Source organism: Nerophis lumbriciformis, linkage group LG11 (genome assembly GCF_033978685.3).
Source record: "Nerophis lumbriciformis linkage group LG11, RoL_Nlum_v2.1, whole genome shotgun sequence".
NCBI lineage: Eukaryota > Metazoa > Chordata > Actinopteri > Syngnathiformes > Syngnathidae > Nerophis > Nerophis lumbriciformis.
The window spans coordinates 30,845,565-30,871,016 of record NC_084558.2 but is presented as its reverse complement, the minus strand read 5'-3'; the positions used below and the strand labels follow the sequence as shown (position 1 = coordinate 30,871,016).

Genomic DNA, 25,452 nt, shown 5'->3' with positions numbered 1-25,452 from the left:
TGTGTTTTGTTTAGAGATGTCCGATAATGGCTTTTTTGCCGATATCCGATATTCCGATATCGTCCAACTCTTGATTACAGATTCTGATATCAACCGATACCGATATATACAGTCGTGGAATTAACACATTATTATGCCTAATTTTGTTCTAATGCCCCGCTGGATGCATTAAACAATGTAACAAGGTTTTCCAAAATCAATCTCTCAAGTTATGGAAAAAAATGCCAACATGGCACTGCCATATTTATTATTGAAGTCACAAAGTGCATTATTTTTTTCAACATGCCTCAAAACAGCAGCTTGGAATTTGGGACATGAGGAGGTTGAGGTGGGCGGGGTTGGGGGGCGGTGGGGCGGGGTAGCGGGGGGTGAATATTGTAGCGTCCTGGAAGAGTTAGTGCTGCAAGGGGTTCTGGGTATTTGTTCTGTTGTGTTTATGTTGTGTTACGGTGCGGATGTTCTCCCGAAATGTGTTTATCATTCTTGTTTGGTGTGGGTTCACAGTGTGGCGCATATTTGTAACAGTGTTAAAGTTGTTTATACGACCACCCTTAGTGTGACCTGTATGGCTATTGACCAAGTATGCGTTGCATTCACTTGTGTGTGTGAAAAGCCGTAGATATTATGTGACTGGGTCGGCACGCAAAGGAAGTGCCTTTAAGGTTTATTGGCGCTCTGTACTTCTCCCTACGTCCGTGTACACAGCGGAGTTTTAAAAAGTCATACATTTTACTTTTTGATACCGATAATTTTGAAACCAATACCGATCATTTCCGATATTACATTTTAAAGCATTTATCGGCTTTAAGGGATGTCCCATAATATCAGACTGCCGATATTATCGGACATCCCTAGTTTTGTTGATGTGATTCAATTAACTATTGACTTTATTTTGTTGGAACAAGTCAAACAACATCAGAAAACCTGTTTTCTAACTTCAACCAGGACTATAAATGTTTTTTCCTGAAGCAAGAAGTGAGCCTGTCTGCACAGTCCAGCCTCTGGAATCAGCATAGAACCAGCGACCACGGCTCCCCGATGAATCAAAGTTAAGTACAAGCACTAGACAATGAGTAAAAGCCCTGAGTTATCGGCTCATTGTCTACCGCGGCTCCTAAGGCATAACGTAATACAGTAGACTTTGTCAAGACAAAATAAATCGTAATGATAAATGCACCTGGGGATAGGTTGATTGGCAACACTAAATTGGCCCTAGTGTGTGAATGTGAGTGTGAATGTTGTCTGTCTATCTGTGTTGGTCCTGTGATGAGGTGGCAACATGTCCAGGGTGTACCCCGCCTTTCGCCCGAATGCAGCTTAGATAGGCTCCAGCACCCCCCGCGACTCCAAAAGGGACAAGCGGTAGAAAATGGATGGATGGAAATTAAGAAATAACAAGTCAGGAGAGTCCAAACGTTCACAGTTTTGTGTGGAGTCTCATGTGTCCGCTGTATTGGAAGCGCTTGTGACAAATGGTGCAGCGGAAAGGTTTCTCTCCGGTGTGGACCCGGAAGTGAGCAACGAGTTCTCGGTGCTGCTTGAACCTTTTGGCGCACAGCGAGCAAGGGAACTTTCAGGTGCTTCCTCAAGTACGACTTACTTGAGGAAGGTCTTGTTGCAGGTGAAAGGTTTGATGTGAGAGTGCGCGTCTGTCGATCCTGGACCTGTCCTGTTGGATCAGTCCCCATCAGCCAGGACAAGTGGGACTCGGCTCCTCCCCATCATCTTATTCTTCTTTGATGTGGGGCTCTCAGGCTCGTCCTGTTCCACCCTGGAGGACAAGAAGAATCTTTTGGGCCTCTGCAGAACACCAGAACACAAACACGTGATTATCTTATACACAGTAAGTGACATTTGACAGACACTTTGTCAATAATTATATATTTTCTTTTTTTAATTAAACAATGACTATACAAATTAAATAAGGCACTTTCAAAGCAAACAAACAAACGATATCAGGCTGGCAGAACATCCATCCATCCATTTTCTACCGCTTGTCCCGTTCGAGGTCGCAGGGGGTGCTGGAGCCTGTCCCAGCTGCACACGGGTGGAAGGTGGGGTACACCCTGGACAAGTCGCCACCTCATCGCAGGGCCAACACAGATAGACAGACAACATTCAAACTCACACTCACACACTCGGGACCATTTAGTGTTGCCAATCAACCTATTCTATCAACCTACCATGAATTGAATACGTGAACCCCGACTTAAACAAGTTGAAAAACTTATTCAGGTGTTACCGTTTAGTGGTCAATTGTACGGAATATGTACTGAACTGTGCAATCTACTAATAAAAGTTTAAATCAATCAATCAATCAATCAATCAATCAATCAATCAATCAATCAATCCCCAGGTGCATGTCTTTGGAGGTGGGAGGAAGCCGGAGTACCCGGAGGGAACCCACGCAGTCACGGGGAGATCATTCAAATTCCACACAGAAAGATCGAACCCAGGACTTTCGTGTTGTGAGGCACACACACTAACCCCTGTGTCACAATTAGTATATACAAACCCCGTTTCCATATGAGTTGGGAAATTGTGTTAGATGTAAATATGAACGGAATACAATGATTTGCAAATCATTTTCAACCCATATTCAGTTGAATATGCTACAAAGACAACATATTTGATGTTCAAACTGATAAACATTTTTTTTTTTGCAAATAATCATTAACTTTAGAATTTGATGCCAGCAACACGTGACAAAGAAGTTGGGAAAGGTGTCAATAAATACTGATAAAGTTGAGGAATGCTCATCAAACACTTATTTGGAACATCCCACAGGTGAACAGGCAAATTGGGAACAGGTGGGTGCCATGATTGGCTATAAAAGTAGATTCCATGAAATGCTCAGTCATTCACAAACAAGGATGGGGCGAGGGTCACCACTTTGTCAACAAATGCGTGAGAAAATTGTTGAACAGTTTAAGAAAAACCTTTCTCAACCAGCTATTGCAAGGAATTTAGGGATTTCACCATCTACGGTCCGTAATATCATCAAAGGGTTCAGAGAATCTGGAGAAATCACTGCACGTAAGCAGCTAAGCCCGTGACCTTCGATCCCTCAGGCTGTACTGCATCAACAAGCGACATCGGTGTGTAAAGGATATCACCACATGGGCTCAGGAACACATCAGAAACCCACTGTCAGTAACTACAGTTGGTATCTACATCTGTAAGTGCAAGTTAAAACTCTCCTATGCAAGGCGAAAACCGTTTATCAACAACACCCAGAAATGCCGTCGGCTTCGCTGGGCCTGAGCTCATCTAAGATGGACTGATACAAAGTGGAAAAGCGTTCTGTGGTCTGACGAGTCCACATTTCAAATTGTTTTTGGAAACTGTGGACGTCGTGTCCTCCGGACAAAAGAGGAAAAGAACCATCCGGATTGTTATAGGCGCAAAGTTGAAAAGCCAGCATCTGTGATGGTATGGGGGTGTATTAGTGCTCAAGACATGGGTAACTTACACATCTGTGAAGGCGCCATTAATGCTGAAAGGTACATACAGGTTTTGGAGCAACATATGTTGCAATCCAAGCAACGTTACCATGGACACCCCTGCTTATTTCAGCAAGACAATGCCAAGCCACGTGTTACATCAACGTGGCTTCATAGTAAAAGAGTGCGAGTACTAGACTGGCCTGCCTGTAGTCCAGACCTGTCTCCCATTGAAAATGTGTGGCGCATTATGAAGCCTAAAATACCACAGCGGAGACCCCCGGACTGTTGAACAACTTAAGCTGTACATCAAGCAAGAATGGGAGAAAATTCCACCTGAGAAGCTTAAAAAATGTGTCTCCTCAGTTCCCAAACGTTTACTGAGTGTTGTTAAAAGGAAAGGCCATGTAACACAGTGGTGAACATGCCCTTCCCCAACTACTTTGGCACGTGTTGCAGCCATGAAATTCTAAGTTAATTATCAATTGCAAAAAAAAAAAAAAAGTTTATGAGTTTGAAAAATCAAACATCAATCAATCAATCAATGTTTATTTATATAGCCCTAAATCACAAGGGCTGCACAAGCCACAACGACATCCTCGGTACAAAGCCCACATAAGGGCAAGGAAAAACTCACCCCAGTGGGACGTCGATGTGAATGACTATGAGAAACCTTGGAGAGGACCGCATATGTGGGTAACCCCCCCCTCTAGGGGAGACCGAATGCAATGGATGTGGAGTGGGTCTGACATAATATTGTGAGAGTCCAGTCCATAGTGGATCCAACATAATAGTAAGAGTCCAGTCTATAGTGGGGCCAGCAGGACACCATCCCGAGCGGAGACGGGTCAGCAGCGCAGAGATGTTCCCAGCCGATGCACAGGCGAGCGGTCCACCCCGGGTCCCGACTCTGGACAGCAAGTACTTCATCCATGGCCACCGGACCTGTCCCCCCCCCCTCCACAAGGAAGAGGGGAGCAGAGGAGAAAAGATAATAGGAGAAATATCTTGTCTTTGTAGTTTATTCAACTGAATATGGGTTGAAAAGGATTTGCAAATCATTGTATTCTGTTTATATTTACATCTAACACAATTTCCCAACTCATATGGAAACGGGGTTTGTAAATAAAAAATGTAACACATGTAGAAAAAAATCCATAACGAACAAAATATGTTAAAGAAAATAAAATACAAAAACAGACAAAAAAAAATAAAAAAGACTAATGACATAACAATTTGTCTCATTTAAAAAAAAATTGAATATTGTTTTTTAGCTTTAGTTTTAACAAGCCCGTGTTCATTGGCGCGAGGATAAACGTCATCAATGTGCGTCTTTACCAAGCTAAAGGGCGGGAGCTTCGGAACCCTCGCGCAGAGCAGGGATGACCACGCCCCGCGCTGCCCGGAAATAATTAGAATAAAGTTGGAGGATTGATTGAAACTTTTATTAGTAGATTGCACAGTACAGTACATATTCCGTACAATTGACCACTAAATGGTAACACCCGAATATGTTTTTCAACTTGTTTAAGTCGGGGTCCACGTTAATCAATTGATGGTAAAAGAAATTCGTCCCTGGGTGGGCTTGAACCACCAACCTTTCGGTTAACAGCCGAACGCGCTAACCGATTGCGCCACAGAGACATGGAAACCTCCGCTTACTCACCGCTTCATGCAGTTGTCGTTTTTCCCCATGCTTTGACCACAAGAGGGACAGCCTGGCGGTAGGAAATAGATCGATGGATGGATGATTTGGTTGGAGTTGAAGGTGCAACTATCTCTTTTGTTTGATGTCGCCATCTTTTAAGCATAGTCGTGTTCTTTTTCCATCTTGTCTCGAATTCCCACTTCAAAAAGCGCGCCTATACGTCAGCCACAACCTTCCTTTCTTGGGCCACAGAGCAGACGGATCTTGAAGGTTTCCCTTTTTTTCTTTCACATTTTCTGTGAATTGATGTTGTATATTTGCCTTTCATTGGGGACTTACGTCGGGAGCTCCCTGAATCAGCCCGCCACATCTTACCCCAGCCCCCAAATGACTGCTGTTAGTGACACACTGTCTGACCCACTCTGTGGAGTAGAAGGTGGCGGTAACGTCGGTTACGTCGGGAGCTCCCTGAATCTGCCCGCCATCTTGCCCCAGCCCCCAAATGACTGCTGTTTGTGACCCACTGTCTGACCCACTCTGTGGAGTAGAAGGTGGCGGTAATGCACCATTAAGCTGGATGCCAACCACCGTAAAACACGAAGAAAAATAATACGAAGACTTGGGCATTAGCTCACCACGGCTAACAGGCTGCTAACTTTAGGTTAGTGTGTTAAAATGTGACACACCTGTGTGTGGCAGCTTTATTGAATCTCTTACCTAGACTGACCATACGTCCTCTTTCCCCTGGACATGTCCTCTTTTGCGGGCCTGGGTCCGGGCGGAGTATCTTAAATGCCTCAAATGTCCGGCATTTTGAGTTAGGGTTGCGTGTATTTTCAATGTATGTTCAGGGTTAAGAAGGGGTTAAAAACAAAACTGTGCGTGCAGCAGCATTCGTGAGGGAGGGGCAGAGACAGAGAGAGCGAGAGAATTATGATAAATGCGCATGCGTCGCCAAGCTCTGCTTTTTATCGATACATTTATCAGATTTAATTTTTTATTATCTATAGCATTGGTGTCAAAAGTGTGCCCCGGAGGCCATTTGCGGCCCACAGCTAATGTTTTAAAGGCCCACGGCACATTCTAAAAATACAATTAAAATAAACAAAAACATAACAAAAGTGAAATAAAAAAGCTCAAAGGTGAAATGTAATTTAGAAAAAGTTGCAATGTTGACTAATAAAACAAAGCTGTTTTTTTTCTTTCAAACTGTCATTGCTCAAAACATAATATTGAATTAAAATCATTGTTATTATGAATTATTGACCTATCCAAGGTTCCGATTACTTCACACCAAATATTCCACTTTGAAAAATATTTTTGGTGGAAGATTTTGCATATTTTGTGTTTGCCATGAAAAACATAGAAAAAACAAACAAACAAAAAAACAACATTAAAAAAACTAAAACATTTTGAAATGAGGAATAGATCTGAAGTTGATGCAGACTCCAGAGATTTAAGCATTAAATATAAAATTTATGTATGCCCTGGCACACCATTATCATCATTTCATGACCCAAGCAAAACATTTTTTACATTTTTATACTGAAATAAATACACCTACAACTTATTAAATAAAAACATAGAAAAAACTACCAGCAGCGGTAAAGTTCAGATCCATGAAGGAAAGAAGAAAGTGAATGAATGTTTATAACTGAATACATTTACATATGTATAAAAAAAATATTCCTTTTTTTTTTTCTTTCTTAATGAATAAGTAACGTTTATGACAACCTTTTTCCAAAACACAATATAGAATGTGAGATATAACAGGATAATGCATACGTTTATAATTTTTTTTCAAAACGCTTACAAAAAAGTGGGTCCCCAAAAATTTACTGTGGGACCCCATTTTTATGACTTGATGGGTCCCTGGGACCCCATTTTGAAAATTCCTAGCGGCAACACTGATATCAACAGAGGAGAAAAAATGCTTTATTCAAATAAATATATTATTTATAAAGCAAGTTCGAGTATCATTGGAAAATGTTCACCTAGTCCCGGCCTTGGCGTGCTGCCCGCCTTGGCACCATATATGTGTCCTCTTTTTGGGATTTCAGAATATGATCTCCTAACTTACAAACAGTGTTGGGACTAACGCGTTACTTTGTAACGCGTTAGTCCCAACACTGTTAGTTTTGGCGGTAACTAGTAATCTAACGCGTTATTTTATATATTCAGTAACTCAGTTACCGTTACTACATGATGCGTTACTGCGTTATTTTACGTTATTTTTTATGTAGTATCGGCTAGAAACTGAGGATCTGATCGTGTTTTATGGCAGCGAAGCAATGACATGCTTCTGATTCTTCCTCTGCGCTCTCTGTGTGTGTGTGTGTGTCTGGGTGAGGGGAGGGGAGGGGAGGGGGGTGCGCAATACAACGTAAACCGTTGGCCAACAAAAAAGTAACCACAGAACACTATACGACTATACGGTATAGTGTTCTGTGGTTACTTTTTGGTTGGCCAAGCGGACGTGACGACAGGCTGTCCTCACTCAGATCCGCACGGACCTGGAGGGGCGTGCCTTAAGTCCGGCTGGAAATCGGGAGTAATTTGGGAGAATGGTTGTTCTGGGGAGAGGCACTGAAATTCGGGAGGGTTGGCAAGTATGAGATATTCTCACTTCTTTTCTTTTGTCGAGCACAAAGAAAATAAAATTTTAGTTAAATGTAAGTTGTGTCTTGGATCAAAGATCCCGTCTACTGCCCAAAACAACAATTCAAATCTGTCTGGTTAGGCTCTGTGTATGTCACGTGTGCCTTCCTTCGGTGAAGCCAGCTTTATAGCTATGTTGTTGATTGATTGATTGATTGATTGAAACTTTTATTAGTAGGTTGCACAGTACAGTACATATTCCGTACAATTGACCACTAAATGGTAACACCCAAATAAGTTTTTCAACTTGCTTAAGTCGGGGTCCACTGATTCATGATACAGATATATACTATCAAATATATACTAACATCATAATACAGTCATCACACCAGATAATCATCAGAGTATATACATTGAATTATTTACAATCCGGGGTGTGGGATATGGAGGGGGGGGGGGGTGGCTTAGGTTTGGTTAGTATCAACACTTCTGTCATCAACAATCAGCATCAACAATTGCATCATCAGAGAAATGGACATTGAAACAGTGTAGGACTGACTTGGTAGGATATGTACAGCAAGTAGTGGACACAGAGAGAGAGATCAGAAAGTATAAGAAAAAATGTCTACATTTGATTATTTACAATCCGAAGAGGTATTATGCGGAAGGGAGGGTGTTAGTTTAGGGTTGTAGTTGCCTGGAGATGTTCTTTTAGTGCGGTTTTGAAGGAGGATAGAGATGCCCTTTATTTTACACCTGTTGGGAGTGCATTCCATATTGAAGTGGCATAGAAAGAGAATGTATTAAGACCTTTGTTAGTTCGGAATCTGGGTTTAACGTGGTTAGTGTTAGTGTTAGTGTTATTATGCTGTTTGTTACTTATGTATGTTATGTTGCAGCTATTTAAAATAGTTTTGTCAATTTGTTCTGGCCTGAAATAAATTGGCCCTTTGAAACATATCTTTGTCTTTGTGTGTTGTATGTAGACCACATTGCTTAGCAGAGTTCAGTGATGCAAATGCATGTCAAGTTGATCAACACATTGTATTATTCTCCAGTGCAATAACAGTACTGAAATGAAGGCTAAAAGGGCATTAATGGGAGCTTTAAAAACAAAAAGTAGAAGAAGTAACTAAATAGTTACTTTTCACCGTAACGCATTACTTTTTGGTGTAAGTAACTGAGTTAGTAACTGAGTTACCTTTGAAATAAAGTAACTAGTAACTGTAACTAGTTATTGGTTTTCAGTAACTAACCCAACACTGCTTACAAAAACATCTAGCGCTCCTTCTCCTATTCCATAAATGTCCTCTCAAAGTATTCAAATATTTCCACGACGGCCGCTGACGAATATATTTAGCGTCTCAAATTCCACAAAGCCAAAAGACGAAAACTGAACAGTCTATCTCGTTGTAAAGTTAAATTATTGTTATAACGCCAAACAACAACAAGCTAGAGCGGATGTCTGGGCAAGCTTTCAAAGTAAAGTCTTAGACTGCGCGCATCAACGACACCTGTTCGCAGCAATTTGTTTTATTTTGAAAAATATTTTTCGGATGTGGAGAAAACAACCAGATGAAGCCAAATCGTGGGAAACGGTTCGGTTTAAAAGAAAACAAAAAATGGAACAACATCGTCAATCAGTTTTAAACCCCGAACCCAAGTTAAAACGTGAAGGTTTGTACAATTTCAACTCCCGACGTGTTTTATGAACAGTTGAGCCACTGCTAGGTCAAACAAGCTAAAACGAGCTAAACATTCACAATAAGACTACTCGCCGCCGCTAGCTCCTGCTGCAATGTTTTGCTGACATAAGACGCATTTTGTACACATCTTGTGTCTCAATGTGTTTATCTTCTACCTCGTTGTTGTGTAATTCATTTGAGTATTTACTGATTATTATGCTGTATCCCCAATAAAGGTGAAGAGTGGTTTCTGCAACCCTCGCCCGTAGAAGCAGTGTTGCCATTTGGGAAAGGGCAAATTATCGTCCCAGAAGCTTACAATTATCGTATTTTGAGATACATTATCTTACATATCCAGTGTTGGCGCTAGGAATTGTCCAAATCAAGTCATAAAAATGGGGTCCCACTTCTTTGTAACCGTTTTGAAAACAAATGATGAAAGTATGCATTATCCTGTTATAGCTTACATTCTATATTGTGTTTTGGAAAAAGGTTGTCATAAACGTTACTTAATTCATCCCAAAATAAAACAGAAGAAAACAAATTTGTATGCATAAGTCAATTTATTCAGTTACAGTATAAACATTAATTCACTTTCTTCTTTCCTTCATGGATCTAAACTTTACCGCTGCCGCAATTTTTTTTTAAATATTTTTATTTAATAAGTTGTAGGTGGGGCAGCACGGTGGAGAGGGGTTAGTGCATCTGCCTCACAATACGAAGGTCCTGAGTAGTCTTGGGTTCAATCCCGGGCTCTGGATCTTTCTGTGTGGAGTTTGCATGTTCTCCTCGTGACTGCGTGGGTTCCCTCCGGGTACTCCGGCTTCCTCCCACTTTCAAAGACATGCACCTGGGGATAGGTTGATTGGCAACACTAAATTGGCCCTAGTGTGTGAATGTTGTCTGTCTATCTGTGTTGGCCCTGCGATGAGGTGGCGACTTATCCAGGGTGTACCCCGCCTTCCGCCCGATTGTAGCTGAGATAGGCTCCAGCGCCCACCGCGACCCCAAAAAGGGTATACGCGGTAGAAAATGGATGGATGGATGGAAGTTGTAGGTGTATTTTTTTTAGTATAAAACTGTAAAAAGTGTTTTGCTTTGGTCATGAAACTATGAAAATCGTGAGCCAGGGCATACATGCATATGACCAATTTAATTGATTATGCACCGCGGCACAGAAGCAACATAAAAAATAAAAATAAAAAAAATATATATATATATATATATATATATATATATATTGATTATGCACCGCGGCATAGAAGCAACATAAAATATATATATATATATATATATATATATATATATATATATATATATATATATATATATATTTGACCATTTTGCAAGATTTAAGTGCCTCTGAAAAGAAAACACACATTTTGCATTTGATGAGTGAGGTGGAGTGGTTTGGCTTTCAATTGTCTTCTTATCAATTGAATTGATGGGCTTTGATTTGTTTCAGTGCTGCCATCAGATGTCCTCAAAGTGGTTGTTGTGAAAGAGGAGGAGCCAGAGCCCTCCCGCGTGAAAGACAAAGACAAGGAAGCTGACAAGTTCCGTGTGAAAAGTGAAGGAGATGACGGAGAGCAAGCTGGATGGTTACAACTTCATTGCAGTGAGGAGACGAGTCGTCAAGACTATGTTTTAAGTCCATTGTCAGACTGTGAAGACACAACATCACAATCTACTGACCGTGATGACAGCGACCACACTGAAGAACCTCTGAAGACTAACAAACACTCGGAAGGTGACCACAACAAACCCCTGAAATGTTCGCCATGTGACAAAAGTTTTGTTCAAGAGAAGAATCTGACGAGACATATGAGGACCCACGCAGGAGACCAGACTCTGGCTTGTTCATTTTGTAGCAGGATGTTCAAGCAGCGTTCAGATTTAATAGTTCACTGTCGCATTCACACTGGAGAGAAACCTTTCACTTGCTCGGTTTGCGGCGGAAGCTTCTCCCAAAAAGGCAGTTTGGTGAGACACACAAGAGGACACACAGGAGAGAAACCTTTTTCATGCTCAGAGTGCGACGCAAGCTTCCGTCGGCGATCAGCTTTGGTCAAACACACGAGAACGCACACTGGAGAGAAACCTTTCCCCTGCTTGGTGTGCGCTAAAAGGTTCTCCGATAAAAAAAACATGACGGTTCATATGAGAACGCACACGGGTGAAAAACCTTTTTGTTGCTCGGTCTGTGGTGAAAGATTCTCTGATAAGAAAAATATGATGATTCACATGAGAACACACAGCGGAGAGAAACCTTTTTGCTGCACAACTTGCGGCGAGCGATTCTCTCAGAGGTGCAGTTTGATGAGACACACAAGGACTCATACGGGAGAGAAACCTTTTTCCTGCTCAGTTTGCACCAAAACCTTCTCAGTGAAGAAAAACATGATGACGCACATGAGGACACACTCTGGAGAAAAACCATTTGCTTGTCCAATTTGTGCTAAAACTTTCTCAATTAAGAAAAATATGATGACGCACATGAGAACGCACACTGGAGAAAAACCGTTTTCATGCACGGTTTGTGCGAAAAAGTTCTCAGATAAGAAAAACATGATGATACACATGAGGACACACACGGGAGAAAAGCCTTTTCCTTGTCCAGTGTGCGCTAAGAGTTTTTCCGTGAAGAAGAACATGATGAGACACATGAGGACGCACACTGGTGAGAAACCCTTCTCCTGCTCAGTGTGCAATGAAAGGTTCTCTCAAAAGGGAAGCATGATGAGACACACAAGGACGCATTTTCCTCATTGACCCATGCTGATGAATGAGGTCCATGTGGACAAACAACAAGATGTCATCGTTGGAAGTGAATGTGATGGACATGACATTTTATTCTTTGTTTTCTACTCTTTCTGTGGTACGCATCATTTACTGACAGGTGTATGATGTATCTTGTTCCTTGTTACATCTAATAAAGTATTGTCTTTACTGGAGTGGCCTAGTGGTTAGAGCAGGGGTAGGGAACCTATGGCTTTCGAGCCAGATGTGGCTCTTTCGATGACTGCATCTAGCTGACATTGCTTAACATAGTTCCACCGGTAATCACAGTGTTAAAAATAACGTTGAAAAGAGAAAATATTCTCATGCATTTTAATCCATCCATCCGTTTTCTACCGCACCTGTTCAAGAAGTCACATTAATGGTAAGAAGTATTTTATTTATTATTGGTTAGCTTCAGAATTATGTTAAAGTTAAAGTACCACTGATAGAGTCACACACACTAGGTGTGGTGAAATTGTCCTCTGCATTTGACCCATACCCTTGTTCCATCCCCTGGGAGGTGAGGGAGCAGTGAACAGCAGCGGTATACATTTTTAAATATTTGGCTTTTATGGCTCTCTCAGCCAAAAAGGTTCCCGACCCCTGGGTTAGAGTGTCCGCCCTGAGATTGGTAGGTTCTGAGTTCAAACCCCGGCCGATTCATACCAAAGACTATAAAAATGGGACCCATTACCTCCCTGCTTGGCACTCAGCATCAAGGGTTGGAATTGGGGGTTAAATCATAAAAAATGATTCCCGGGCGCGGCCACCGCTGCTGCTCACTGCTCCCCTCACCTCCCAGGGGGTGAACAAGGGGATGGGTCAAATGCAGAGGACAAATTTCACCACACCGAGTGTGTGTGTGACAATCATTGGTACTTTTTAACTTTAGCATAAATGAAGAATATAAGTGTTGCAAAAGCAGCCAAAAGCCACGCCGCCTACCGGTCACCAAATAACCTTGTTAGAAAGAGTCAAAGACACACAAAAATCAGTAACGATATTACATTAAATAGGATACGTCATTTTTAAATCGTATTCTATACAACAATTGTCAAGTCTGGACATAGATTCGTCACAGCCAGACACTAACTCAGTGTACGTGTGTCACGTTAAATAATTAAAACAAATAAGACCATTCTGTTTCTTAACGAAGTAACCGAATAGGAATATCCGGAGGAAATTTCTAAATAAGCTAAAAAAAAAAAAAAGACCTGCCTCGGATACTTTCTACGTTGTTTAACCGCTGGTCGCTTCGGAGTATTTTATTTTGAAAAGTGTTTCCGGATGTTGAGACAAGCACAGTGGTCGCGCCCACTAGAGACAATGGTAGCGTGAACAAATAAAACAAAGACGTAAACATTAAGTTTAAAACTTGAGATGGATCGAGAGCTGCCGCGAAGTTTGTATCCCGAGACACAGTTACAAAGTGAAGGTTTGTGACATTTTTACTCCATACATGTTTTACGACCATAGCACCTTCATTGCTAAGCTAATGCTAGCATAACATGTTTGGAGACGCTGCTAGCTCCATGTTCAATTTGCTGACGCAATGACTCTTTTCTGCACGCTTTCGGTGTCAGCGTGTTTATAATGTTTCCATATGCTCTACCTCCTTGTTCAGCATTCACACTTCATCATTTAGTGGTTGCGTTAAAGCAGCCGATCTAACGCTATTACAATGCAGGGATCCACTTGTCCGTGGAAAACTTGTTTTAAAACAAATTTTTTATCAACTACAACGAATTTAATATAAATACATGCAATGAGATGGCGACTTGTCCAGGGTGTACCCCGCTTTCCGCCCAAATGCAGCTGAGGGATGGGTCAAATGCAGAGGACAAATTTCACCACACCTATAGTGTGTGTATGACAATCATTGGTACTTAAACAAAGTTTAACTTTAACGAAAGGGACAAGCGGTAGGAAATGGATGGATGGATGGACATGCAACTGCACTCTTGTGGAGATTTCTGTACTCTTCCACGCCTCGTCTCCCCTGTGCCTTGCTCGACTCCTTGTATTTTTATTAGAATAATGCAACAAATACTACCTGTATATCCCTTTTTATGCTGTGTCTGATGTGTATTTGGAGCAATAATGATGCCAACCTCCACTTCACAGGTCGTGGCCAATCTATTTGTGGCAGTCCAAATAACGGACTCATATTTTCAGTACTGCAGCAAGCCACCTTAAACTCCAGATGTAATAATCCAGAACTGCCTCACTTGTCAATGCCATGTATTGACAGAAGTAATTCCACAATTTTGGAAATTCTTAATTGTCACATCCTGGGTCATTTCTCCAAGTTAGAATTAAGCTTCCACGTGTAAAACCACGGATACGTGTTGTTTTGCAAAAACTTGGTCAACTTGACAGTCGCACAATGATCATTAGATTTTGTTGTTAGCGTTCCGTGTTGTTGGGATTGCTTGTATATGTTTCCATTCCGCATCACTCTAGCCTAAACCATGTTATTGATGTCCATCCATCCGTCCATCAAAACTAATTCATCTCCATTATGCCCGTTCATTGTCTTATTAGACTAAAGTGTCCGATGCTGCGATATCGCTGGTGTCACCAGTGGGGATATGGGTTATTGATGAGGCAGGAGTTGTAGATGAAGCTCATCAAAAAGGTGTTCTGCCTATAGTTCAGTGTTTCAGTGTTCTCCGAGGCACAATGTTGACGGCCGTCTACTCTGCTGCTAATCATATTTGGATGTAGGGCTGCAACAACTAATCGATTAAATCGATTAAAATCGATTATAAAATAGTTGGTGATTAATTTAGTCATCCTTTCCATAGGATCTATGCTATGCGCATGCGCAGAGGCAATTATTATTATTTTTTAAATATTTTTTATAAACCTTTATTTATAAACTGCAACATGTACAAACAGCTGAGAAACAATAATCAAAATAAGTATGGTGCCAGTAGGCTGTTTTTTTTCAATAAAATACTGGAAAGGATAGAAATGTAGTTTGTCTCTTTTATCCGATTATTAATCGATTAATCGAAGTAATAATCAACAGATTAATCGATTATCAAATTAATCGTTAGTTGCAGCCCTATTTGGATGATTTGAACACTCTTAGTTCCGAACCGGTTGTAGTTCTAGACCAGAGGTTTCAAAGTCAAGGCCCGCGGGCGGGATCTGAATGAATTATCTATGGCCCCCGAGAATGATATTAGAGTAGTATTAGAACCGGCCCGCAGGCCACAGCCGCCTGCTGCTGTTTTGCACGCACCAATACTCCATCAGTGTTGGCGCTAGGAATTTTCAAACTGGGGTCCCAGCGACCCCATCAAGTCATAAAATGGGGTCCTACAGTACATTTTTGGGGTCCCACTTTTTTGTAACCGTTTAGAAAACAATGTATGCAATATCCTGTTATATCTCACATTCTATATTGTGTTTTGGAAAAAGGTTGTCATAATCCATCCATCCATACATCCATCTTCTTCCGTGGTTGGGTCGCGGGGGCAGCAGCCTAAGCAGGGAAGCCCAGACTTCCCACTCCCCAGCCACTTCGTCCAGCTCCTCCCAGGTGATCCCGAGGCGTTCTCAGGCCAGCCGGGAGACATAGTCTTCCCAACGTGTCCTGGGTCTTCCCCGTGGCCTCCTACCGGTCGGACGTGCCCTAAACACCTCCCTAGGGAGGCGTTCGGGTGGCATCCTGACCAGATGCCCGAACCACCTCATCTGGCTCCTCTCGATGTGGAGGAGCAGCAGCTTTACTTTGAGCTCCCCCCGGATGGCAGAGCTTCTCACCCTATCTCTAAGGGAGAGCCCCGCCACCCGGCGGAGGAAACTCATTTTGGCCGCTTGTACCCGTGATCTTGTCCTTTCGGTCATGACCCAAAGCTCATGACCTTAGGTGAGGATGAGAACGTAGATCGACCGGTAAATTGAGAGCTTTGCCTTCCGGCTCAGCTCCTTCTTCACCACAACGGATCGATACAGCGTCCGCATTACTGAAGACACCGCACCGATTCGCCTGTCGATCTCACGATCCACTCTTCCCTCACTTGTGAACAAGACTCCAAGGTTGTCATAAACGTTACTTAATTCGTTAAAAAAAAAAATACAAAAGAAAACACATTTTTATGGATATGTAAATTGATTCAGTTATAAACGTTCATTCACTTTCTTCTTTCCTTCGTGGATCTAAACTTTACCGCTGCCGGTATTTTTTTCCCATATTTTTATTGTAATATTTTCAGAATGTGTTTGTTCTATTTTTGGCCAAAGTAAGACAAAGAAAACAATCTTAAGTTGTCTTTATTTTTTTAGTTTTAATGCCATGATTTTAATGTGCACAGATTTCCGTCCATGCGGCCCCTGAGCTAAAATGAGTTTGACACCCCTGCTCTAGAGCATTTATTAGTATCCAGCAAGAAGGTATATTTTTGATCAAATCAAATCAAATCAAATCAACTTTATTTATAAAGCACATTTAAAATTTACCACAGGGGTAGCCAAAGTGCTGTATAATGAACAGGTTAAAAGATAAAACGAGTACCAAGCAAACACAACACAACACAAACAGAACACGATAAAAAATAAATAATTAAAATAGAATAAATAAAAACATAAAAACAGGTTCACAGCAGGTGTATTATGGGGCGCCATTGCAGGATGGATATCACTCAGTGTTAAAAGCCATGGAATAAAAGTATGTTTTTAAGAGAGATTTAAAAACAGGAAGAGAGGAGGCTTGTCTAACACTCAGGGGTAGGTCGTTCCAGAGCTTGGGAGCAGCCACGGCGAAAGCTCTGTCACCTCTAAGCTTCAGCCTTGTGTCAGGGACCGTCAACAGCAGCTGATCGGCTGATCTTAAGGATCGGGTGGGGCAGTAAGGCTGAAGGAGGTCGGAGAGATAGGTTGGCGCGAGGTTGTTTAGACATTTAAAAACAAATAAAAGGAGTTTAAAATTGATTCGGTAACGCACAGGGAGCCAGTGAAGGGACGCTAAAATAGGGGTGATGTGCTCACGTCTGCGGGTCTGTGTTAGCAGACGAGCAGCAGAGTTCTGCACGAGCTGCAGGCGGGCGAGGGAGGCCTGGCTAATGCCTACATACAGGGCATTACAGTAATCAAGACGAGTCGAGATAAAGGCGTGGATTAATTTCTCAAGATCATGACTTGATAGAAGCGGTTTCACTTTCGCTATTTGGCGTAATTGATAAAAGCTTTTTTGAACGACGCTGCTGATTTGTTTTTCGAATTTAAAATCTGAGTCAAACTTTACCCCCAGGTTTGTGACACAGTCGCTGAGATACGGGGTCAGAGTGCCGAGGTCAACGTTGGGGGAGGGAGAGCGACTTGGACCGAACAACATAACTTCTGTTTTGTCTTCATTTAGGCTCAGGAAGTTAGCTGAAAGCCAGACTTTGATGTCGTGCAGGCAGTCAGTAAGATGTTGAACCGTGTTATTTTGTGCCATGGGAAAATAAATCTGGCAATCATCGGCGTAAAAATGAAATGCAATACTGTATTTCCTAAAAATAGAACCAAGGGGGAGAAGGTAAAGCGCAAATAAAATTGGGGCAAGGATTGAGCCCTGGGGGACCCCATGTGGTAAAGGAGCTGTGGACGACATAAAACTGTCTACTTTTACACAAAAACTCCTGTCGGTTAGGTACGACCGGAACCAGTTGAGGGCGGCGCCCTTAATGCCCACACAGTTCTCAAGACGAGTGATTAAGGTGGCGTGGTCGACGGTGTCGAACGCAGCGGACAGATCTAAAAGCACCAGGACAACATATTTACCAGAATCAGTGGACAGGAGGATATCGTTAAAAACTTTTAAAAGCGCTGACTCTGTGCTGTGGAGGGCTTTAAAACCGGACTGGAACAGCTCAGTGATACCATTATCCTCTAAGAAGGGCAACAACTGACTGTAGACAACCTTCTCTAATATTTTGGAAATGTATGGAAGATTAGAGATAGGTCTGAGGTTAGAGAGGAGAGAGGGGTCGAGGCTGGGTTTTTTAAGTAGAGGTCGTACCACTGCATGTTTAAACTCTACTGGAACTATTCCAGAAGAGAGGCTACTATTGATAATGTTAAGGACACTTGATCCAATAGTAGCAAGTACCTCCTTAAACAGGCGAGGTGGGAGGGCATCTGCAGGAGAACCAGAGGGCTTCATATGACTAACTGTGTCACTTAAAAAACATCAAACTGATGGAAAACAGAAGAGAAATGCAGAGGAACAGAAGGGTCATATGAAGGCTGAGATAGACTGGCTCTAGTTGACACAATTTTGTCAGTGAAAAAATGGAGACAATTTTCACAGAATTCACAAGAAGCATCAAAACCAACAGATTTGGGAGCATCCATGACAGTGTTAATAGTTTTAAACAGAACTCTGGGGTTGTTACAGTTAGAAGATATAATCTGAGATAGATGTATATTCATTTCTGCTTTTACAGTCATCTGAAAGGAAAACAGGCTTTCTTTAAAAATGGCAAAGGACACATGCAGTCTGTCTTTTTTCCATTTTCTCTCTGCTCTTCTACATACGCGCCTTGCAGCACGAGTGACGTCATTCAACCAGGGCTGAGGCGTAGCTTTAGAGCGGCGGAATTTGAAAGGCGCGATCGTGTCCAGTGTTTGTAAACAAATAGAGTTGAACCCAGAAACCAACTCTTCAGTATTCAGACATACAGAGGCTGCAGAATTATCATCACAAAGAGTCGAAAAAATAGAGGAAAACCGAGCAGGAGACGAAGAATTAAACATGCGAGAGCGTTGGGGCGGAGCGCACAATTTAACTGGACACTGCGTGGGAATATCAAACAAGATCGGCATGTGATCAGAGAACACAGCGTCGCAAATGTCCAAATTAAAAACACACAAACCATACGAGAGCACTAAATCGAGTGTATGCCCGCGTTCATGTGTAGAACCACACACAGACTGTACAAAGTTAAATGAGTCGATTATATTCAGGAAGCTCCTGGAAAGCGGCTCGTCTGGACAGCAGGTGTGAATATTAAAATCACCCACAATAAGGACACAATCATATTTGGGCAGGATTTCAGCCAGAAATTCAGAAAAGTCAGTTATAAAGTCTTTGTGGTACTTGGGTGGTCGATAGATGACGGCACACAGGACGACATCAGAAAGACCCAGTTCAAACATGCACAGTTCGAAGCTTGAAAAGGAGGATTGTAGGCGGATCTGACGGCATTTAAAGTCATTTTTAAAAACGACTGCTAATCCTCCTCCTTTTCGACCGGACGGCCGTGGGGAATTAAAGTAGGAACACTCCGGAGGCAGAAGTTCATTAAGAGGGGCGGACTCACCGGCTCTCAGCCATGTCTCCGTCACACAGAGGAAGTCCAGTCCGCGGGAAGTGAAGAAATCCTTCAGGATAAACGTTTTGTTTGTCAAAGATCTTGCGTTCACAAGACCGAACCTGGCGGGGGCCAGCACGTCCAGGGCCGCAGTTAATCCGGGTGGGGCCCGACACACAGCTGATTAACTATATTACATGACGGGGCGTGGCTACAAGATAGAGTTGCCAAAAGGTAAACGTTTTCTGAGTTCTTAGCATGCATGACATTTTCAATAATAATAAATTATTTGCAAAAAAATCTGTGGTACATTCATGGGACACATAGGTGTCAAAAAGACAGGCAAAAGGGGTTGGTAGATGAGAATAAACCTAACAGTAAAATATAGTGTAGACATGCACTCAATTGCAGGAAATGTAGTCTTGATTTTCAAAATGTTCTTTTGAGGTTTGCGCGGCAGCACTGTGTGCCAAAATTTATTTTTATTTTTTTTTTGTCAGTTTTCCTCTTTAAAAAAAAAAAAAAAAAAAGGTGTTCACATGCCTACATATAACACTGACCTGGCCATGCCTCTACCGCCACATGTATTTTAGCAATCTGTGGGAAACACCGAAGTTAGTCAAATGTATTTTTGTGGTGAAGCTGCAGTAGCGACAAGATTAGCCGACATGTTTTTTTGAGATTGATTGATTGAGACTTTTATTAGTAGGTTGCACAGTGAAGTACATATTCCGTACAATTGACCACTAAATGGTAACACCCGAATAAGTTTTTCAACTTGTTTAAGTCGGGGTCCACTTAAATTGATTCGATACAGATATATACTATCATATATACTATCATCATAATACAGTCATCACACAAGATAATCATCAGGGTGTATACATTGAATTATTTACATTATTTACAATCCGGGGTGTGGAGGGTGGTGGTGGGGGGGGGGGGGGGGGGGGGGGGGTTAGGTTTGGTTGTTATTATCAGTCATCAACAATTGAGAACAGAGAAATGGATATTGAAACAGTGTAGGTCTGACATGGTAGGATATGTACAGCAAGTAGTGATAATAAATAAATAATAAATGGGTTATACTTGTATAGCGCTTTTCTACCTTCAAGGTACTCAAAGCGCTTTGACAGTACTTCCACATTTACCCATTCACACACACATTCACACACTGATGGCGGGAGCTGCCATGCAAGGCGCTAACCAGCAACCATCAGGAGCAAGTGGTGAAGTGTCTTGCCCAAGGACACAACGGACGTGACTAGGATGGTAGAAGGTGGGGATTGAACCCCAGTAACCAGCAACCCTCCGATTGCTGGCACGGCCACTCTACCAACTTCGCCACAAAGAGAGAGAGAGAGCATTTAGCTCTAATCCGGAAACAGAAGTCCCGCTTTGTAAATATCTTTATCGATCGCTACGGCATAGTAATAGAAAATAAGACAAATCTTGCACTGTAATAAATATAATACTCCCTGCTTGGCACTCAGCATCCAGGGTTGGAATTGGGGGTTAAATCACCAAAAATGATTCCAGAGTGCCGCTGCTGCTCACTGCTCCCCTCAACTCCCAGGGTGTGGAACAAGGGGATGGGTCAAATGCAGAAGGTCATTTCACCACACCTAGTGTGTGTGTGACTATCAGTGGTACTTTAACTTTAACATAAATAAGACATAACACTTGATTTAGACCACAAATATATAGAATCTACTTAAAAAAAAGTGTTTGAAAAAATCTGTTATTAAGTGAAGCCACGATATTTGAAGGGACTACTACTGATGAACAAGACTTCCAGTGTTTCCTCGGATTAATGCGTGCGTTTGTTTTAGTGCTGCCATCAGACGTCCTCAAGGTGGTCGTTGTGAAAGAGGAGCAGCAGGAGGAGCCAGAGCCCCCTCAGCTGAAAGAGGAAGAGGAGGAGTCTGACATCAGCCAGTTCCAGGTGAAGAGTGAAGAAGATGAAGAGCGAGCCGAGTGGTCACGGCTTCATGGCGGCAAGGAGGCGACGAGTCGACAAGAAGCCGACCTTATCTTGGGCTCGCTGGTTCAGGCTGACGACGTGACGTCGGACTCTGGTGAGACGGACGTCAGCGATGACAACTGGATCAGTACCACCGCGCCCGCTTTAAACCCCGGCGACCCCAGAGAAGCGGCTGCGAGCGAGAAGTTCGAGCCTCACGAAGCGTCGTTGACGTGCTCGCAGTGTGGGAAAACCTTCTTGTCCAAGTCGAGCCTGAAATGGCACAAGAAGGTCCACGCTGAGAAACTCTTCAGTTGCATCGTTTGCAGCAAAAGGTTCCGGAAGCGCTCGGATCTGGTGGTTCACTTCCGGATCCACACCGGGGAGAAACCCTTCTCCTGCTCCGTTTGCGAGGCCAGCTTCGCCAAGAGCAACGCGTTGGTTCAGCACATGCGGACGCACACCGGCGCCAAGCCTTTCAGCTGCTCCGTTTGCGCCAAGAGTTTCTCTCAAAAAGGTCACATGAACATACACATGCGCACGCACACCGGCGCCAAACCTTTCTCCTGCTCGCTGTGCGGGCGAACCTTCTCCGAGAAGGGTCACTTGACCAGACACATGGCGGCGCACTCCGGAGAGAAACCGTACGCCTGCTCAGTGTGCGGCAAAAGGTTCTCTCAGAAGGGTCACATGACCACGCACATGGTGGCCCACACCGGAGAGAAACCGTTCGGCTGCGACGTTTGCCAGCAGCGCTTCACCTGGCACTCGCAGTTTAAAAGACACAAGTGTGTTGAGGGGAAGAGCGCCACCTAGTGGTTCTGTCATTGTCATGTGGCACTTGCAAAACATTTATTCCACTTCTAACTTAATAAACGACTAAAGTATTGCATGTTCGCACTGCTTTTGTCAGACCTCCTCTCAGGTTTGTATGTTGTGACACATAAAACATAAGCTTCCTTCTTCCTCTTTCCTGCTGGTCTACCAGTACTGTGGCTGTCGCCATGGCAACGCTACATTTAGTCCTAACTCATCATGTAGATACATTTATTCAGTGATGTGCTGTGAGGTTCATGGCTGGTGAGGTGAGGCTCTGAATCAGCCGCTTCATTTCGAAGTCGGAAGAGGGCATGGACATGCAACTGCCAGCTCACGTACCTCAAGTTGATCCAGTGTACTGAGTGTATATTCCGGCCAGACAAAATATACCCAAACTTTCCGGGCAGCAAGCTGTTAGCTGCTAACATTCAGCATACAATTAATTCTGATACACGTTTACTTGCTTCCTTCTACTTCTGTTCCGTGATATGTCACACACAATCTCTAATGAAAAAATTCGCCCTGCAGGCCCTACTCAGAAAACAGCATTTTCAGTGAGTAATGAAAATGTTTACATGACCCTTCATTACGCAGACGATACACGGCTCAAACCGGATGACATAGACCCAGACACCATTTTTTCCCACACAATTAGCAGTATTTGTCACTATTACAAAGTGGAACAATAAAAACATACATTCAGAAGATAGGCTATCTATGATACGCATCAATGGGACGGCGTGGCGTGCCAGCAACTTGAGGGTTCCTGGTTCGATCCCCAGCTTCTACCAACCTAGTCACATCCGTTGTGTCCTTGAGCAAGACACTTCATCTTTGCTCCTGATGGGTCGTGGTTAGTGCCTTGCATGGCAGCTCCCGCCATCAGTGTGTGAATGTGTGTGTGAATGTGGAAATAGTGTCAAAGCGCTTTGTACCTTGAAGGTAGAAAAGCGCTATGCAAGTACAACCCAATTACCATTATCAATAGCAAAAGCATGTACGCCAACTTCCTGAGATAATCAACCTTTTAAAGTAATTACAATTTCAGAGACATGGCTTGATGTAGAAAGGGGACTCACGTTTGAGTTGGAAGGATATGAATTTAACTACATCAACAGAAATCAAAAGCAGAAAGTGGGGATGGATCAGCCATACACTTAGGAAGGATCCGAGAAACATAGTGCCCTGGACTATAATCCTCAAGGCAAGAGGAAGCCAGGGAGACCAAAATCCAACTGGAGGTGGTCCACTCTTGATGAACTGACCAAGATGGGGACCTCCTGGCAAGAAGTGAAGACCATCGCGCAGAAGAGAGTGAGGTGGAGATCCATGGTGGACGCCCTATGCTCCCAAGGGGGCCAAGACGATTAAGACTAAGACTAAGAAGAACAGAAACCATAAGAGTGGAGGCGGAGTAGGGGTATATAGTATATAGTAAAATAATAACTTTTAAGTAGTAAAAGATTAAACAAAGGCTATTGATAACATACCAGAATGTATAACAATAGAAATCCACCAGGAGAAGAACTATTGTTATAGTCAGCTGCTTATACAGAAGACCAAAATCAGTCAGAGAAATGCATGGACAGGATCAATACAACTTACACAAGTAATAACCTCAAATGTTTTTATACGCGGGGATGTTAACATACATACATGTTCAAAATCATTTGACACAATCACAATATCCTAATCGACAAATGAGAACGAGACGGCATTAGGGGATTGGTCTGAATTGGGTGAAAAGCTAACAAACAGGATAGGAGAATACACATCTGACTGCTTAGTTATTGTTGTTATTAGATCAAGGGTCACTTCTGGGCCAAAAACTATTACATCTAGACCTCAAGTTAAAACTATTTGCAGATGTCACCTTCTGCTCGAGAAATCATGAAAATAGTGCAGGTATAAATGAAAAACCTAAAACTGTTTTGATGAAAACCGATTACCTTTAAGTAGTAGTAAAATATTGTTATTTGGAAAAGATAAGACAAATAGTCAAACACAAATACAAATAAATAGGGTAGACATTGACATAGTGCAAGAAAACTGACTTTAAGGAGTCATAATAGATAATAAAATGAGCTGGAAACCACTCAACATGCCTACTCAGTGGCCAAGTGGTTAGAGTGTCCGCCCTGAGATCGGTAGGTTGTGAGTTCAAACCCCGGCCGAGTCATACCAAAGACTATTAATATGGGACCCATTACCTCCCTGCTTGGCACTCAGCATCGAGGGCTGGAATTGGGGGTTAAATCACCACGGCACCGCTGCTGCCCACTGCTCCCTTCACCTCCCGGGGGTGAACAAGGGGATGGGTCAAATGCAGAGGACAAATTTCACCACACCCAGTGTGTGTGTGACAATCATTGGTACTTTAACTTTAACAACATGGTCTTTTTTATAGCGCTTTACTATACCTGCACAATACCCAAAGCACTTTACACTATACGTCACATTCACTCATTCACACACCCATTCACACACTGATGGCAGAAGCTGCCATGCAAGGCGCTAACCATGACCCATCAGGAGCAAAGCAGGTCAAGTGTCTTGCCCAAGGACACAACGGATTCAAACCAGGAACCCTTAAGTTGCTGAAACAGCTGCTCTACCATCTGAGCAACGCCGTCTATAAAGTGCAAGAACATTTCAGTATTGAGTAAGACGAAAGAACTTCTGAATCAAAAGTCACTTCATACTCTGTACTGTTCTTTGGTGTTACGATACCTGAGTTATCGTGTGGAGATATGGGGGAAGGATTCAAATAGTCCTGCAGAAAAGATCGGTCAGAATTATACACAAATAGAGAACACACATATTATTTGTTCATTAATTCTGAATAATTGAAACTTGCGACGATTTGTCACTTCATGTCTGGTTATGTTTCCTTAGTTGATGTTTATTTCCTGTCAGCGCTCTTATTTTTGTTCCACTACCTGCATGTCTCACTGAACGCTCGTTTTCCTCACCTGTCCCTGATTGGCAGCCTGCACACCTGGTTGAAGTTGCCAATCAGGCTGCTATTTATGCCTGCCTCACCTGTTCGTCAGGGCTGGAGGACTGATTATGTTGAGGACCATTTGCTGCAGGCATGACTGCTCCTCCTATTTTGACTTCAATAAAAGACTCTTACCTGCACATCGCCCTCCTGTTTCCTGCATCTTGGGGTCACAACTACCTCACAGAGTTCCTCACAGAAACTAAC

The 25,452-nt window shown here is 42.7% G+C and overlaps 2 protein-coding genes, 1 long non-coding RNA gene and 1 other non-coding gene across 7 annotated transcripts; 2 read left to right on the top strand and 2 right to left on the bottom strand.

Moving 5' to 3' along the window:
- Positions 1–209: 209 nt before the first annotated feature.
- LOC133610509 (uncharacterized) lies at positions 210–6,096 on the bottom strand. The gene is made up of 2 exons (XR_009815889.1): positions 5,809–6,096; positions 210–1,800 (listed from the first exon to the last, which is right to left on the bottom strand). It is a non-coding gene; the product is annotated as an uncharacterized lncRNA (long non-coding RNA).
- Positions 4,879–12,228, top strand: LOC133610508 (uncharacterized). 4 transcript variants are annotated; one of them, XM_061966839.2, is made up of 2 exons: positions 4,879–5,211; positions 10,840–12,228. In XM_061966839.2, exons 1-2 carry the CDS (start codon positions 5,187–5,189, stop codon positions 12,144–12,146), a joined length of 1,332 nt encoding a protein of 443 aa, XP_061822823.1. In that variant the 5' UTR covers positions 4,879–5,186; the 3' UTR covers positions 12,147–12,228. The 4 variants fall into 4 exon arrangements, 2 of the variants coding, with proteins under 2 accessions (XP_061822823.1, XP_061822822.1); XR_009815888.1 differs by lacking the exon at positions 4,879–5,211 and adding an exon at positions 5,220–5,361 and having other exon boundaries at positions 10,840–10,975; XR_009815887.1 differs by lacking the exon at positions 4,879–5,211 and adding an exon at positions 5,384–5,752 and having other exon boundaries at positions 10,840–10,953.
- trnan-guu (transfer RNA asparagine (anticodon GUU)) lies at positions 5,014–5,087 on the bottom strand. Its single transcript has one exon. It is a non-coding gene; the product is annotated as a tRNA-Asn (tRNA).
- A 1,221-nt stretch (positions 12,229–13,449) lies between the features above and the next one.
- Positions 13,450–25,374, top strand: LOC133610510 (uncharacterized). The gene is made up of 2 exons (XM_061966840.1): positions 13,450–13,590; positions 21,295–25,374. The coding sequence occupies exons 1-2, from the start codon at positions 13,536–13,538 to the stop codon at positions 22,239–22,241; spliced, it is 1,002 nt and encodes a 333-aa protein (XP_061822824.1). The 5' UTR covers positions 13,450–13,535; the 3' UTR covers positions 22,242–25,374.
- Positions 25,375–25,452: the final 78 nt, after the last annotated feature.